General features: G+C 41.0%; 1 protein-coding gene across 2 annotated transcripts in view; it reads right to left on the bottom strand.

Annotated features, from left to right (window-relative positions):
* Positions 1 to 1,002: 1,002 nt before the first annotated feature.
* The window catches only part of ADAP2 (ArfGAP with dual PH domains 2), a 45,687-nt gene continuing 27,867 nt past the window's right edge, over positions 1,003 to 18,822 (bottom strand). For both annotated transcript variants that reach the window (XM_063453395.1, XM_063453394.1), the window contains exons 7-11: positions 10,891 to 10,974; positions 9,222 to 9,284; positions 8,817 to 8,894; positions 5,282 to 5,510; positions 1,003 to 1,678 (exon numbers count right to left, since the gene is read on the bottom strand). In XM_063453395.1, the coding sequence (XP_063309465.1) occupies positions 1,644 to 1,678; positions 5,282 to 5,510; positions 8,817 to 8,894; positions 9,222 to 9,284; positions 10,891 to 10,974 (489 nt within the window). In that variant the 3' untranslated portion in view covers positions 1,003 to 1,643. The remainder of the gene's footprint in view (positions 1,679 to 5,281; positions 5,511 to 8,816; positions 8,895 to 9,221; positions 9,285 to 10,890; positions 10,975 to 18,822) is intronic.

The following is an 18,822-nucleotide window of genomic DNA, read 5'->3' on the forward strand; positions in this document are numbered from 1 at the left end:
CCTGCAGCCGTGGACTCTAATATCACAAAGTCAATTCATTATTGCAGGGAAAGGCCAGCAGTAGCCTCTATACCATCTAACACCAAAGGCACCCAGTGGTAATAACACTACTAAACCCACTAGTACTGCTAAGCATGTTAACATACTTATGAACCCCAAATGATTGCCTATGCCTGAACCTGCCTAACTACACTGTACAATTGACAGAGTAGTCCTGTTTAAATTTCTATGCCTAATCTAGATAATGAGCACATGTCAATATGCATAGCTGTCATATACTCTTTACTCATGTAACTTGTTTTACCCTATGATTTTTATTGTTTTTCATATTATAAAATGTGCCAGTTATTCCTGAGTGCCACAACGCATGCAAGCTTTTTTTAAGTCTCAGCAGTAACCTACGCATACTTTGACTGTTCGCTTGTATAACACACTGCTCTGACTTCGCAAACCACTATGTCATTCTGTGTAATTAATAACCTTGCTAAAGCTGTTCTGGCACGGCGAGTAATGCTGTTAAACGTCATGCATATCACAACAAAATAGAGAATAAAAAAAAAAAAAAGAAATACCATCTGTTATGTATATTATTGTTTGCTTTTGAAGTAGAATAAATGCGTTTTTATAATAAAGAACGTCAGATTGCGTATGATTACTTTTGGTTAATATAGACGTGTATTAAGCTGGCGAGCCTTACACCCAAGAATATATATATAAAAGACTTCTTTCAATTACCCTTGAAAAACAACACAAATCAAATTATTACAAACAGCTGTGTGTGTCAGGTATTATTGTTATTTATGGTAACTATTTGCATTGGTGTCAATCTGCCGTATATCGTCTTATTTTATTTTCTTGACAATGCCGCATAATTAATTCTTGACATTTCTTGTTGGTATGGCTAATTAAATAATGAAGTTCTTAGTATATCTGCACAGCCATACTGTATTAAGAGACCAGATGATGTGATGGATGATTTGCTGAAATTTCCCGAGACATGGGTTGACAAAAGGTGCCGGATTTTATTCTTCCTTATCATACACTACCTTTTCACTTTAACACGACCTCGTTTGTAAATTTACCTTTCTTAATGTACATTGTAATATATCACACATAGACTTCGAGACTCGTCTCCAAAGCTCTCCCAACTGCTCTTGTCGTTTTTGTTCCGAAGTTCTTTTTAGGAATTATTTTAGGACACAAAAAAGCAGAAACACAGTTAAATAGTGTTGATGCATCTTTAAAAAATAAAAAATCAGTACAGAGATTTGTGTACATTTGTTTCTTCTGATCTCTGTGTTTTCTGTACAGTATGTTCATATAAAAAAAAAAATATTAAACCAACTTTAGTGTCTTGTTGCTTGCCTTCATCAAACAAACATGGCGCTCTTGTATGTCCGTGAATTTTTAGGTTTTGTGAATTGTGTAATTGATCCCACTGAGGCTGTCTTTTCAGTATGACTCATCATGTTGTTTACGTGTCTTCATTTTGGCAAACACCAGTCTCGTACACAGATCATGTGGTGTATTGTCTGTAGCTTTGCCGTTGGTTAAAACGTAAACAGCTGTCAAACATGATGCATTTCCAATCTCTTCAAACACACAGTCCCTTCTGTGTTTTTTTTCCCCCTTCAATGGAACAATTACTGTGACTGCCTTCTTTGGAATAGGGCCTCTTCTGTAAAGACAAAGATATTTCAGGCTTAAGAATTTAAAAAATAAAAATAATTATTTATAAATTACATATCCAATAGCATTGTTGTATATATGTAATGAATACTCATAACTTATTAACTCTTTTTAGTACGTCTCCTAGCTTACCCCTCTTTGGTCAGAAGTACTACTTAGATGCCAAGACCATGTCAGGATGTCAGGATTTGTGACCTTGTACTTGTTCCTCTTTTCCTGAACATTTTAAAGGGACACTATAGTCACCTGAACAACTTTATCTTAATGAAGCAGTTTTGGTGTATAGAACATCCCCCTGCAGCCTCACTGCTCAATCCTCTGCCATTTAGGAGTTAAATCCCTTTGTTTATGAACCCTAGTCACACCTCCCTGCATGTGACTTGCACAGCCTTCCATAAACACTTCCTGTAAAGAGAGCCCTATTTAGGCTTTCTTTATTGCAAGTTTTGTTTAATTAAGATTTTCTTATCCCCTGCTATGTTAATAGCTTGCTAGACCCTGCAAGAGCCTCCTGTATGTGATTAAAGTTCAATTTAGAGATTGAGATACAATTATTTAAGGTAAATTACATCTGTTTGAAAGTGAAACCAGTTTTTTTTTTCATGCAGGCTCTGTCAATCATAGCCAGGGGGGGTGTGGCTAGGGCTGCATAAACAGAAACAAAGTGATTTAACTCCTAAATAACTCCTAAGTGAATGGAGCAGTGAAATTGCAGGGGAATGATCTACACTAAAACTGCCTTATTTAGCTAAAGTAATTTAGGTGACTATAGTGTTCCTTTAATTTTATTTAAAGATAGCTGCCCCCATAGAGCAAGGGGTAAATAAGCGAGAAGACACAATTAAATTGTGTTTTTACTTATACGTATTCATTACAAAAAAAGAAAAATAACACCAAGGTTATAATACATATACTCTTATTTTAAATAATAATAAAAAATGGTGCTATGGAAGAGGGCCTTGCTTGTAAAAGCTTACAAACTGGGGATTTATTCACTAAACCATAACCAACTTTTTAAAAAAATGGAGACATCCCAAATAACTCCTCTGGATAATACAATTGAAATAAATCAAATACTTAAAGATATGACTAAAATAGAGCAGATTAGATTAAAGTATTGCAAATCTTTTACAAAAAAAGAAGCCACGGGCACTAAGCACTGTGGTATATATGTATGGTGGCAATGAAGGAGTTAATCTGTATATATGTATGGTGGCAATGAAGGAGTTAATCTGTTTTGGCTGGAATTTGAATGTGAAGAATTTTACATCTTGTGGCAGTTGGTCTGTTAGACAGGTATCTGGGCAGAATTGATGACACAGCTGTTGCTGGGGACTGAAGCTGGCCTGGGATTGGTGGAAGGTCGCAAGCCGTAAAAGAGCGGGAAACTGGGATAGTATAAAAAGCAGCAGCACAAGTTTAATCCTGTCAGAGTGGACTGAACAAAGAGCGGACAGACTTCACCACAAGTTTAATCCTGTCAGAGTGGACTGAACAAAGAGCGGACAGACCTCACCCTCTCTTTAACTGTATTGTCATAGTGTTATCAAGCATTAGGGCAAACCTCATCCTCAGGGTCAAGATCTAAGGAAGGATATGGTGGCAAATGGTTTTAAATAAAAGGCAGTCAGGCTAGTTATGACTGACTGGCCATATGGTGGTTAATAAAGTTAAAAGTTTTGAAAGGTTAAAGTTTATGTTATATGGTTATGGTTGTAAGCCACGTGAGCATTGAATAAACACCACAGCCAAGCACATTGAAAAGTAATTAAACATTGTATGTGGTTATTGTGTGGTCTAGTTTTATTTATACAAATATTGCCTACCATACATATAGCCAGACTGATTTAGTCAAGTTCTTCAGGGCAGCGATATCTCTATATCTGACAGAAGGGATAATGCAAATGGTACAGGAATGTGAAGGGGGGGACAGATGGTTTGCCATGGAATGATCCTTTGATTAATTCTACACTGGAGATGCCTGGATACCTAGTTCCAAGCTCTGCCGGGTGTGAGATTTTACACTTGAAATGCCTTAATGTCTAGTTCCGATGTAAACTAGCTGACTTCAGCCATATGACCTCTGCCTCTTAATTGATGAGTTAATTTCTTTGATATGTTAATGATAATTAGCCTTGTGTTCAAGTATCATATCTAAAATAAATAATATGTATCCACAGAATAATAATTAAGCCTAATTTTTATTATATTTAGAATGGGATAAGCACCATCTTCTAAACAAGCCCAAACATAACTTAACCATATGGGAAGGGATGGGGATGTCCACTATATTGTGTCACAAGTAAGAAGTGTGACATATCTATGGAATGGAGAAATGGTAACAAATTCATAGATGCAATTATTATTTCTGTGGCAAGTACAAAAGAGGAGATAGAAGAAAAAGTTTCTATTTGGATTGATGTGGGTCGCAAACATAAGGGGGTGTCTCTATAGATACGCCTCAACTCCACCTCTAGGCCAGGCTTGGTAATCCACAAGGTATATATCCAATGATACTGAAATGTGTATTGGACTTGCTTGAGTCACCATCTTTCCTACCAGACACCCCCTGGGCAGAAGTTTTTTACTTTGAAAACCTGAGTAAGTGATTAGGACTTCTTTTATTTTATCCCTTTTGTTTTTATCTGTTGTTGGTGTAACTAATTTGATTGTCATCCATATTATTGTATGCACTGTGACTTTTTTTTGCTCATAAAACAATATTCATTTATTAAGTATTCTCTTTGTCTGGTTAAGAATCACGTTACCTGAAGAGTCTAATTAGTGTTTTGCAATTGCTTAGATATTGTGTTATGTTGTATTTGTTGGGTTTTTATTATTAAGTTTACCTGGGGGACCAAGGTACCCCATTTATAAATTGTCTTGGTGATGGCAGCGTTAAAATAGTAATATTTATATTATTATGGTTAAGTGTGGGTGGTGTTAAGTGGGATTTCATCATCATTTCTAGTGCAGACAAATAGTGAACCCTTTCACCACCACAACTACGTCACGCACACTCTTGAATAATGGTGCGTTTGTAACACACACCACTACACATTTTTCATGTATGATCAGTCACACTCATAGGTGTCCAGTTTACTAAACAGTAAATTGTGGCGTGTCAACAGTAAAATTGCTAAATTTAAACAAATGTAGCGGAATTTGAAATATTTGCAACATGGTTGTCAGCGTACAGTAATTCTCTATTTATTAAATTAACCCGTACAATTATGACAGCAGTGTGCCAACGTTACCAAGTACAGCAGAATTCATCGCTGGTTGTATCTTTTTAAACATCGTAACTTATCAAAGAATTCATTCTTAAAAGAACATTTATATATAAAAAAATATATATATCTACCCCGTCTGATGCAAATAACACTCCCTAATAAATAACAGAGATCAACTACATTAATGCATGAATTGTCATTTTGTCAGATAGACGTTTTTCAAAAGGCAGGGTGGCTACACATTGATCTTCTGTACCCGTAACAGGAAAGAATACTTGGAGACCTTGGATCAATGGCTTGTCAATCATTGCCAAAAATCAGACTGTAACGTTATCCCATTATTATTCTATAACCATTACCTTTACAATCTTCCTCAGTCATGGGCCGAGATATGATTTCCCTCAGTATTTCCAGCCATTCTTTTTGATCGTTGGTGTTTTCACAGGTGAATACAAATTCCCTCCATGGTGTCTTAATAACAAAACCAGTGTCCCACTTGCTTTTCCTTATTCCTCTAGGTAAACCTTCTGTCACTGCATACCCTTGTTCTTTGCTTCCTATAAACACTCCGCCCTGTTCAAAAGCATCCTGTAAAACAGAAAACAGTTTTTTAAACTTTTACGTGATGTTAGATAGTAAAGATATAATAACAACGATAGCTTCCCAGAATCCCCGGCTGCAGGGGGAGCTCCGTATGCTGTGTGATTATGGGGTAAGGCGGGTTATTACCCAGAATCCCTGGCTGCAGGGGGAGCTCTGTATACTGTGTGATTATGGGGTAAGGCGGGTTATTACCCAGAATCCTTAGCTGCAGGGGGAGCTCTGTATACTGTGTGATTATGGGGTAAGGCGGGTTATTACCCAGAATCCTTAGCTGCAGGGGGAGCTCTGTATACTGTGTGATTATGGGGTAAGGCAGGTTATTACCCAGAATCCTGGCTGTAGGGGAAGCTCTGTCTACTGTGTGATTATGGGGTAAGGAGGGTTATTACCCAGAATCCTTAGCTGCAGGGGGAGCTCTGTATACTGTGTGATTATGGGGTAAGGCAGGTTATTACCCAGAATCCCTGGGTGCAGGGGGAGCTCTGTATACTGTGTGATTATGGGGTAAGGAGGGTTATTACCCAGAATCCCTGGCTGCAGGGGGAGCTCTGTATACTGTGTGATTATGGGGTAAGGCGGGTTATTACCCAGAATCCCTGGCTGCAGGGGAAGCTCTGTATACTGTGTGATTATGGGGTAAGGCGGGTTATTACCCAGAATCCCTGGCTGCAGGAAAGCTCTGTATACTGTGTGATTTTGGGGTAAGGCAGGTTGTGACGAGAGCAATCTCGCCACATTGCATTGGAGAAGTCTGGCTGCCTGCCTCCTGCCTTTGGACTATGGCCCTGGGAGATTGGGCCCTTTAAAAACAGTATTCGGCCCTAACAGAGTGCATGTCACTCATTCTGGCCCTTTAAACACAGTGGGGCCATTCGGTACTTGCCCTGTGTGAGCGGTGATACCCCCAGATAGCTATGCCATGGAGCCTATTCATATAATGAAAGACTATGGGAAAGACTTTAGCTCCATGGCAATTGAACTGTGTGAATAGGATCTGAGCGCTATTCGGTAGTTTTGTGCGTTCAGATCCCAGCTATCTGGGGATATGTGAAATGTCTGTGTGTTATGTGTAAAAGGGGACTTTATGTATTTTAAAGTGTTTTATGTCTTTTTGCAACCATGTGCTCAATGGAGTCTGCCTCTAGCCCTGGATAATTGGATTACTTTCCCCTTTGTCTCCAGGATAGAGGCCTCTGTAAAACCTGCTTAAACCAGATTGCCATGCTGCCAGCCAGGGACCAAAATATACTTTTACTAACTTTTGAACCCCTGGTCTGATTCATGCCATTTTTTAATATGTTGTTCCCCCGAATAGATTGATTGTGAATATGTAATTTATGTGAATGTGATGTATGGTTTTAGAGTTATGAATGTTAGGTAAAAAGTATGTTAAACTGTAAATGTTCTGGCCAGCAGATAATTGAGCTATGTATATTGCTAAAACTCAATTATCTAGCCTGGCCCAGAGGAGGAGTTTTGTGTTGCATAAATTGTGAGTTCTGTGTGCCAGTAAATCAGTCTTGTTCCAGCATTAAGCTTTGGCTCATGTGTGGATTATTCGGCGATTCCAGGGATATTTCTACTTGTGGAATATTGTGTGATTTTACTTTTATGGGAAGAAGGGAATGCTTGACGGGGATATTTTCTACTACCGTCACAACTGGTGGCAAGCGGCGGGATTTTCCCTTCTTTTTCCCTGCACAGAGGATTCAAGGAAAGCACTGGTATATAGTGCATGGAGGGCAACGCTAGCACTCATGCAGCGACCCTGGCTTCGGAGGAACTCAAGGGATAGAGCTAGCTACGGGCAGCGTCCCTATCCGCAGCAACATGGAGCTAGCAAGACCCTGGACAGCAGCCAGTGAATTGCAAATCCGCCTGTCACAGTACTATGAGGGTGCTGATTTCATGAAGGAAGTAAAGGCGCGGCTGGTCTGGTTTGGCCCAAACCCTTCAGATGAGGTGGTCCATCACGTGATGCGCCTGTTGAGTGCTGAGAACCAAGAAGCACGGAACTTCGAGTACCAACTGTGGAGTTTGGGGGTATTGACACCCCGTCTCCAGCGACAGAGTGAGTTACAAGGAGAGGAGAGCAGCGAACTCCCTTCCCAGCGGCGGCCTGAGTTCCGGTAGGAGGTGATGGTAGTTCCCTCCACCGTACAGCAACCAGCGTCCTGGGGAGGGGAGGCAACCGGCCTCCCTCTCCTCCACCAGCCAGAGGTACCTGAGGTAGTGGACCTCATAGATTTGTCCTGGAGACACACACAGATGGCAGGTGGAGATGGGACCGAGGTCTCTCCACCGGCCCTACAGGGATGCTGGGTACCCGGCCCAGATCCCCAGCAGCAGTGTAAAGTGCAGAGAGAGGAGAGCAGCGTCCTCCCTCCCCAGCGGCAAGGCTGAGTTACAGGGGGCAGAGGTAGTTGTTCCTGCCCTCCAGCAGCAGAGTGATATGCCGGGAAGGCAGTGGGAAGTGCAGGGAGAGGAGAGCAGCGTCCTCCCTCCCCAGCGGCAGGCTGAGTTAAAGGGGGCAGAGGTAGTTGATCCTGCCCTCCAGCAGCAGCATAATTTTTTGGGAATTGGGAGCCCAGTCTCCATTCCTCAGCGGCCGAGTGATGTGCCGGGAATTGGGAGCCCAGTCTCCATTCCCCAGCGGCCAAGTGATGTGCCGGGAATAGAGAGCACAGTCCCCTTTCCCTAGCAGCAGGACCCTGTATTGGGAGCAGAGACAGTCGGTCTCCCTCCACAGAGGCTGGAAGTATGTATGGGAGAGGAGCTTGCTACCACCTCTCCCCAGCGGCAGCTTAACATACCAGGGGGAGACAGTAAGCCCCACACCTGTGCAGATGGGACCGTGTATACTGTGTGATTATGGGGTAAGGCGGGTTATTACCCAGAATCCCTGGCTGCAGGGGAAGCTCTGTATACTGTGTGATTATGGGGTAAGGCGGGTTACTACCCAGAATCCCTGGCTGCAGGGGGAGCTCTGTATACTGTGTGATTATGGGGTAAGGCGGGTTATTACCCAGAATCCCTGGCTGCAGGGGGAGCTCTGTATACTGTGTGATTATGGGGTAAGGCGGGTTATTACCCAGAATCCCTGGCTGCAGGGGGCGCTCTGTATACTGTGTGATTATGGGGTAAGGCGGGTTATTACCCAGAACCCTTGGCAGCAGGTAAAGGTGTTTTCAGTATACTGTTATTGAAGTTATTAAGAAGTGAATAAGAGCACTGATATATTTCTCTTGCATACAGTCCTGGTGGGATGATTACTGTTAATGATGTGATTACCAAAGGTTTCTTGTAATAAAGTAGTTTTCTTTCTTCTGCATCCAAGTTAAACCATCGCTTTTTAAAGGGTTCTCTGTGCTGTGTGAAGTAAATTGAGAAGTGGATGTTATTGAAATGCAATCAAAGAACTAAATGCAGAACAGAGGTTGTATCTTGAGAACTTTGAAATCTGCTAGTAGTCTTCTCCCTCACCTACACGCTGCACAGACAGATTATCATTGACAGATTAAACCATTCCTTTGTGCAATTAATATGAGATGTATCTAAACTGCTAATTTTGCTCCTTATAGGACACCTTTATCTTTCAGATTTTCCTATTTTTTTTTTTTTTTAATATAATTCTGTATAAGAGTTCCCAGTGCAAAAAGTGCCAAAAACCCAGAACGCAAATAGCAAATAACTCACCGTCGGTCCAGTTTTCTCCATGTAACCCGCTTTAGAGTAATTTCGAGTAATCTTTGGAATGAGCTGAAAGACAAATCGGTACATGTGATGAAAATCTGGACTATATTTAATTTATATACCAAGGAAGAGATTATTTGTGCATTAATATCTTTATGGCCTTTCTTAAAAAATTAAAAAATTTGCTGCTGTACAATAGTCACACTACTGCTACACCCACACACTCAGGGAAGTAATCGGGGTTTTTTGAGTGTAACAATTTTCTGCAGGTACATAGAGGGGCTGTTAAAGTATGCGGAATATCCTGTTATGAGTAGCATTTCACCTCCTGTATTTTCTGAACAATGCATTCCATCCTTGGGGAACTTCACAGGTAAATTCAGTGACTGCATTTATATATGGCTCATCCTTTTCTAACTTTCAAATGTTATGTTTAGTGTTAATGCGCGTGGCGTGTGAATGTAGTGTAGTTGTTAGTGTTCGGTTTTTGTGTAATAGGGGGATTAATGTTTAGTGATAGTGTTGATGCAGTGTAGGGGTTGATGTTTAGCAAACGCCTTTGGGTAATATAGGGGTTAATGTTTAGTAATATTGTTAGTGTGGTATACAGAGAACAATGGTAGGATATAATATATCTCACACCCAAATATACACCCAGGTGTAGGACGCAAATAAAAATATCCAATTGTATTATATAAAGGCATGTTCCTTAACTGCTTGTAGTTAGTGGAATCTATAAAAATGATAAAAAAATCAAAATATTAATAGCTTAAAATAGAAAAGAATCTGTCATAGTATAGTAATTAAAACATTATACACGCACACACATTAAAATAATGCACTTATAAACATTAAAGCACTATACACAAAGTAAACCGTGTGTGATAACAGCTCATTAGCTGTTTATTTTTCCTGGATAGGAGACTATTGAGCTGTTATATCGCTGTTTACTTTGTGTATAGCGCATTTATGTTTGTAAGTGCATTATTTTAGTGTGTGTGTATAATGCTTTTAAATACTACACTATTGTATTTTGTTTTCTATTTTTAAGCTAATTTTGAAGAGTATGTGGTCTTCTATGAAATTCAACTAACATCAAGCAATCAAGGAACATAACTTTATATAATACGAGTATGTTTATTAGTGTTCTACACCTAGTTTATATTAAAGTGTGAGATATACCACATATCGCCCATTGTTGTTTTTATATTTTGTGTTTCATAAGGGGCTTTGTGGAGTTTTGCCCCAGGAGGTGGTGGTAGGTAGTGTTTTTATTAAACTACTTATATACATTGTTTCTGTTTGGTGATAGTGCAGTGTAGGGGTTAATATTTCACAATAGCATTAGTGCAGTGTATGGGGTTAATATTTAGCAATAGAGTAAATGTGGTTTAGGGGTTAATATCTGTAATAATGTTAGTGTCATATTGGAGTTAATATTTAAACGGTATGGAAGATAGCGCCATTCGAGGATGAGATAACGAATAGATATAAAATGTTATTATAAAACGTATTAATAAACCATGAAAAATAGGTAAACCTAACTCATCCATATTGAAGTACAGTATAAACTCATGTGTGCATTCTTTACATTTTGTATTTGTGTTTCTGTTTTTGTTATCTTTACTTTACATAATGAAGCATTAATAGGTGTTAGTACCTTCGTTCTTACCTCTGCCTCTGGAGTACCAGGAAATGCCCCCCTCAGGTAATTGAAACGAGCTGCCCGTAGCAGATTAAACCAGGCCACTATTTCCTGCATGACAACACAACACAAGTATAATTTAGTAAATATCTTAACTTGTGTCTCAGTTCATTGAAACAAAGAACTCTAAACTGGAAAACTTTGACTCTCATTTTTACACTGAAATCAAATATGTGTTCTCTGCATGACTTTACAATCAAGGCATAACATCACTGCCTCAGGACTGGGAAACTCAGGTTCGAATCCTGGTCAGAAAACCTCATCAGTAGGTGTCCCTGGGCAAGACATCTAATGATACATATCCTCGTACCTCAAATCCTCAAAGATTGTAAGCTTGTTTGGTAAGGCCCTGTTTTACTACTAAGTATCCCCTTTCTAGAATTGTAAAGCACTGTGCAATACATGGGTGCTATGTAAATGGTAATAATCTCTAATAAATGGCCCAAATTATGGAAACACAGATAAATTGCTAAAACGCATGGATTCGGCAGGATAAATAAAATACTTTTTTTGTAACTTTGCATATCCACAAATGAACTCTGTTGAAATTTAGTAGCAGCACATTCATGGACAATATTTGGCCCCAGTCTCTATACATGAAAGGGGGATGGGGAAATACAGCAGAGCAATTAGCAATTTCTCTATTTTATGCAAACGTTCTCCGGTTCTAGTCTTGCTTAAAAACTAGTTTATGATGGTGGGAAAAAACGCGTAACAGTATGCAAGAAAAAAATGTAAATAATGTCAAAAGTCGGGACCAATTCTGAGTTACGGGACTTTGTCCTGTTACTGGCTAGGGTTAGGGTGATCTCTACTGGGGGTATCAGAAAGCCTCTTTAGCTTGATGTATGCTTACATATTGCTATTTCGGAATTCACTTGTATCTCATCACCTTCTCTGAATTGTTCTAATTTCCCTATGGAACCCATGGGATTGTATTCTCTATTTGTTGTTGCTGTTGTTAGTCTTATTCTCATTAAGTTTATTCTCTAACCATTTATTTTCACCATGTTCCACATTATGCCTAAACTATACAATATTAAAGAGGCTTTGTTTATCTGTATACAATCTTAATGACTTAAAAGAGGCTGAAATACACAGTTGTTTCTATGTTAACTCACTGTTTTTTAAGAAAAACAGGCATGAATGGCTCCCCACTTCTGTAGTCGTTAATACTATGCTCATGAATAAATAAATGATCATTTAAAAAAAAAGAAAAAGAGGTTTTAACAATCTATATGTGATTACATGTGCAATTCCATTTCGCTATATACAACAGGTATTTTTGTGTTTGCTCAGCTATGTTGACATATATGTAATCATAAACTTATGTTTGTTAAACGTCACTACTATGAGAAAGTATCTGTTATACACGTGCATCAATAAAAATTTATTTATTTTTTTAAATCGATTGACAAAAAAAACCAAAATCTAAAATGCAAGACATTTACAACAAGATTGCACTTGAATATTCTTGTAATGGCCACAATATTGTGGGAACACATTGAGGAAAAAAAAACAAAAACGAGTGTTGCTGTAACTCCATACAGCTGCCTTTAGCAATATTTGCAGATAAGGCAATGCAAAACTGAGATCACATGACCAGTCCAAAATATGAACCAAAAACCCCAAAAGTCATAACTGCATTGCTAGTATGTGAGAGAAAAGTGCCTACTTTGAGCTAATTATTTGTATTTTATATGATGTAGTTAATTGAATGAAAGGAAGGGAGAACCATTCAATGATTAATCTAGACTGTGCAAATTTATACATCAGCAACGTTTACAGACTCGCCACCAAGGATCTCAGGGTACAAGTTTGTTGTTTATGGTGTGTGTTTGGTTTTCTCTATTCAGAGTTGTGTAAAGCGGTTTTAGAGGGACACTAAAGTCACCATAACCAGTACACCTCAATGCAGTGGATCTGTGGCATATAGTCTATTCTTGCCGGTTCAGTACTGTAAACGCTGCCTAAGTCCACCTCTTGTTGCTGTCACTCAGACAGCGAGTAGAGGGGGTTTTGTTAGTTGAGGTCCTGCAATCTTTGCAGGACATATACTCAGTCAGCTAGACCACGCTCTGACTGCATGGAGATGCTTAAAACTCCCCATAGAGATGAATTAATTTGATGCTGATCAGCACTGCAAGACAATTTGCCGTCATGCACGTAAGCCTCCCAATACTTACCTATAGCAAAGCATTGGATTGGATGAGATCATCAAGATTGATGATGTCAGTGGGAGGAAGTGGCAGCACAGAGACAGACGTGACACGGGCTAAATGTAAGTAAAACTTAATTTTTATATTGCACATGGGGTGGCAGTAATCTAAATAGCTAGCAGAACACTATAGCGTTAGGTAGGAATGCTTGTTTGTATTCGTAATGCTGCAGTGTTCCATTAACTATCACATTGAAAGAGACGCTCCAGGATGGATATAACTCATTCTTTATTTGAAACCAGAAAAATATGTATACAGATTAACAGGGCGCCACAGTCACTAAATAGGTATATGTGGGGGAAAAGAACCATATAATAAATATACTGGTTAAAATAGTAATTTATTGATACAGAAGTAGATAAAAAATATATATTAATAGCACAAACACAAGTGCTCAAATTATATAAGACAGGAACCCATAGGTATAGCAGCTCACTAATACATAATGCTGAATTGGGCAAATAAGGTGCAGATAGTAAAAGTGCAAAGTGCAGTGCAAGTATAAGGTACAAAATACTAGTACCAAAAATGCACCAAGTCCACAGGACCGGTGCTAGGATTTTTAGTTACACAGGCGAAGAGGCATTTTGGTGCCCCCCACCCTCGTTTAAAATAAGGTTCATACAAACACAGAAATAATCATACAGAGACATACAGACACAGACAGAGACATACATGCATATAAAGACATACATACAGAGGCATACCGTCATACAGACACATACATACATACATAGACATACAGAAACATACATACAGAGACATCCAGGCATACAGACACATACATACATACATAGACATACAGAAACATACATACAGAGACATCCAGGCATACAGACACATACATACATACAGAGACATACAGGCATACAAAGACATACACGCATACAGAGACATACCGTCATACAGACACATACATATATACAGGTATACAGAGACATACAGGCATACAGACACATACGTACAAAGACATACAGGCATACAGATACATACATTTGTACATACAGAGACATACAGGCATACAGACACATACATTTGTACATACAGAGACATACAGAAACATACAGACAAAGACATACAGGCATACAGAGACATACAGGCATACAGAAACATACATACAAAGCCATACAGGCATACAGAGGCCTACATACATACATACATACATACAGAGACATACACAATTACATACTTACATCAGTTCAATCTTGTCCCCTGGATGCATGCTGTCTGGCTCCTTGGAGTCCTGTCCTGCAGCCCAGCCCCATCACTGGCCGCCAGCCGCGCTGTGTGGTACACAGGGAGCAGGGATATGATGTCATTCATATTCTCGCCCCCTCCACACAGCCTGCGGCAGACACCAGGGTAGGTGCAGTGGCGTACACATGACCCATGGGGCCCCAGTTCGCAAATTGATCCGTGCTCCCCCCCCCCTCTCGCGCTTACTTTGCGCGGGCCGGGGCCGCAACACATGGCGGCGGGCACCTGGTCGCAGGGGTTGCAGGGCCGTGACCCCTGCGACCGCGGTATGTACGCCAGTGCATGCAGATGCACACACACTTAAAGGACCACTACAGACACCCAGATCACATCAGCTCAATGAAGTGGTCTGGGTGTCAGGTCCCTCTAGTTTTAACCCTGCAGCTGAAAACATAGCAGTTTCAGAGAAACTGCTATGTTTCACCGAGGGTTAATCCAGCCTCTAGTGGATGTCTCACTGACAGCCACTAGAGGAGCTTCCGCTATTCTAAAACACTGAACGTCCATAGGAAAGCATTGAGTAATGCTTTCCTATGGGCGGTTTGAATGCGTGCACGGCAAGGGCATTCGGAGCTGAGAGGCGGAGGAATCCCCAGCGCCAAGGGAGAAAGGTAAGTGCTGAAGACACACTCTCACGAACAGATGCATACACACCAGCTAACGGACACACATTTACTGACAGACACACTCAGCGACAGACAGACATACACACTCACTTACAAAACATACACTCTCACTGACAAACACACACTCACTAACAGACATCAAACAGACTCACTAATACACACACAAACACACTCAGTAAGAGACACACAGTAACACAATCACTGACACTCACTAGCAGACACACTCACTGACACTCACTAGCAGACACACTCACTGACGCTCTCTAGCAGACACACTCACTGACGCTCACTAGCAGACACACTCACTGACACTCACTAGCAGACACACTCACTGACGCTCACTAGCAGACACACACACTGACGCTCACTAGCAGACACACTCACTGACGCTCTCTAGCAGACACACTCACTGACGCTCACTAGCAGACACACTCACTGACACTCACTAGCAGACACACACACTGACGCTCACTAGCAGACACACACACTGACGCTCACTAGCAGACACACACACTGACGCTCACTAGCAGACACACACACACACACTAACACTCACACTAACACATGTTTTTTTTTTTAATTTAATCCCCCAGCCTCCTTACCTTTTTGGAGTGCTGAAGGGATTCCCTGGGGTCCAGTGGTGCTGCTGGGCTCCTGGGCTCCTTGGCTGGCTCCCTGGCTCCCTTGGTGGCTGGCTGGCTCCCTGGCTCCCTTGGTGGCTGGCTGGCTCCCTGGCTCCCTTGGTGGCTGGCTGGCTCCCTGGCTCCCTTGGTGGCTGGCTGGCTGGCTCCCGGGCGGGCGCGAGGGAGCACTCTCCCATGTGTGCTTCCTCTTCAGCTCCCTCGCGCACCGCGTAGGGATGCCGGCGCCGGAAGATGACGTCATCTTCCGGCTCCGGTATCAGTATACGGCGCGCGAGGGAGCTGAAGAGGAAGCACACATGGGAGAGTGCTCCCTCGCGCGCCCGCAGAACCGGGCGCTCGGCCACGCTACAACAGGTCGTCGGTTGGAGGGGAGCGCAGTGCGCTTCCCTCCTTCCGGTCAGCCTGATTTTGCGCCCCCAGGGCCGGTGCGCCCTAAGGCGGCCGCCTGGGCCGCCTTATGGTAGCGCCGGCCCTGCAAGTCCATAATATATAGCCCAAGAAAAAAAAGGAAAATAATCAGCATATATAAACAATAAAACCGCTGATACCACTATGCAGGGTCCCAAAGGGTCGTCAATGTTTCAATGCGAGCATTGAAACATTGACGACCCTTTGGGACCCTGCATCGTGGTATCAGCGGTTTTATTGTTTATATATGCTGATTATTTTCCTTTTTTTTCTTGGGCTATATATTATGGACTTGGTGCATTTTTGGTACTAGTATTTTGTACCTTATACTTGCACTGCACTTTGCACTTTTACTATCTGCACCTTATTTGCCCAATTCAGCATTATGTATTAGTGAGCTGCTATACCTATGGGTTCCTGTCTTATATAATTTGAGCACTTGTGTTTGTGCTATTAATATATATTTTTTATCTACTTCTGTATCAATAAATTACTATTTTAACCAGTATATTTATTATATGGTTCTTTTCCCCCACATATACCTATTTAGTGACTGTGGCGCCCTGTTAATCTGTATACATATTTTTCTCGTTATTGGATTTGGAGTGTCCAATCTACAGAGGCTAGCCTGCACTTGGTTTACATTGAATTTCCTTTCCCACTCACCCACCTTTTCTCTCCTTGTTTATTTGAAACCAAAATCTGTCAGAAATCTCTAACGCAAAAAAAAAAACACCAGGCGAAGCAATATTGCTGTGAAAATATAAACATGACTTTGCCTATTCGTTCAGATGACGTTTCTGTTAGAAGGAGATTGATATTAGACAGAACGACAGAGCACCTCAAGGAAGCTCTGTGAGAAAATAAGAAACCTGAAAAAAGCAATCCAGGACAACAAGTAACGATGTTAAGCAACCAAGAACGGGCTACAAACGCAAAAATTGTGAACACATTTTCGTATCAGAGATTTTCGTATCAGGATATACAAAAATAAAATAAAACAAGGAACACTAGATTACGATGCATTCTGGGTAAGTCTGTAAAAGACGAAACTAGTGCACATAGCTATTGTGCTATAAAGAACAAAACTGGGACATGACGTCTCGGCCCTGAGACCTAAATCAGTTACATGTAAATGATTAAAGGATCACTATAGGGTCAGGAACACAAACATGTATTCCTGACCCTATAGTGCTAAACCCGCCATTTAGGTGGCTTGCCCCCCCCCCAACCCCCTATAAAAGTTTAAAATTCACCGTATTTCCAGCGCTGCGTGGGTCCGCTGGCGCTGGATCTGCCCCCTTTGTGACATCATCGAAATGGACGATTTTTTGCCAATCCAATGCTTTCTCATAGGGAAATCGGCACAGGGGTGGGGCCAAATGCCATTTTGGCCAATCAGGACCTCCTCATGGAGATGCATTGAATCAATGCATCTCTATGAGGAAAATTCAGCGTCTCCATGCAGAGCGTGGAGATGCTGAACGGCAAGACTGCTTACTGTGCAGCCCTGAGCCAGGAAGCCCCTCCAGTGGCCATCTGAGGAGTGGCCACTTGGAGGTGTCCCTAGGAGCAATGTAAACAATGCCTTTTCTCTGAAAAGGCAGTGTTTACATGAAAATGCCTAAAGGGAGCTATACTCACTATTATACTCACTATTATACTCACCAGAACAAATACATTAAGCTGTAGTTGTTCTGGTGACTATAGTGTCCCTTAAAGGCCTCAAGGTCAAAAATGATATCCCTGTTTTGTTCTTTATAGCACAATAAACCTATCTGACTATACACCCTTCACCTTTCAATGCATTTTGGAGGTTTGCAGTCCTCTACCACAGAGCTCCGGTGCAACAATATACCGGTGTGAAACAGACTACAACCTTTCAGCAGTAACAAAACTGTCACAGTACAATACCAACCCAGATAAACAAAACTAAAGACTGTAGACTTGCATACAAACTAAATAAAAAAACAGAATTAAAAAAATATTGTGACACAGATTGGGCAGGAGACACAGAAGACAGACATTCCTATTCGGAATGATCACAAAATTAGGGAGGAATACTTTGCAATGGCCTTCATCGAAGCAAAAATGTACCTCAACCTCCACCATGGAAGCGGAATATATTTAATTGGCTCAAGGTGTTAAAGAGGCAATCTGGGCATGCTTGATATTAGAAGAACTAAACTGATCTGAATGTTTAATTCCACAGACTATCGAAATTTACTGTGACAACCAAGCAGCGATAGATTACTCTAAGAATAGGATGAATGAAAATAAAACGAAACACACAGATATTGCATATCATATTGTAATGGAACCGTTCAAGGAAGGAGCTGGAAAAGTTCTCTACATTACTCGGACGAAAACCCAGCGGACGTCTTGACAAAGGCATTGAAGCAATCGCACATATACGTAGTGTCAAAAATATGGAACTAGATGTTGCAAAAGAGTGGACAGTTAGACGTATTTATGTATTTTTTTCTGTTGCTTCTTACATGGTTAGATTTTTTCCCCCTTTGATCAGCCATGAGTCAAAACATGTTATATAATTGTATCTTTTATTTCGCTCAAATAAAAGATACAGTTAAATAAAAGCTCTGCGTATTAACTCATTGTGGCGGAGCCAACCTCGCCACTGGAGAGGCCTGGTTGCTAGCCTCCTGCCCTGCGACTATGGCCCTGGGGTGTATTAACCCCGTAAGAAGGGTATTTGGGCACAATGGATGATTATATGCTGTTCCT

This window comes from Pelobates fuscus, chromosome 5, assembly GCF_036172605.1.
Source record: "Pelobates fuscus isolate aPelFus1 chromosome 5, aPelFus1.pri, whole genome shotgun sequence".
In the NCBI taxonomy this organism is placed as follows: domain Eukaryota; kingdom Metazoa; phylum Chordata; class Amphibia; order Anura; family Pelobatidae; genus Pelobates; species Pelobates fuscus.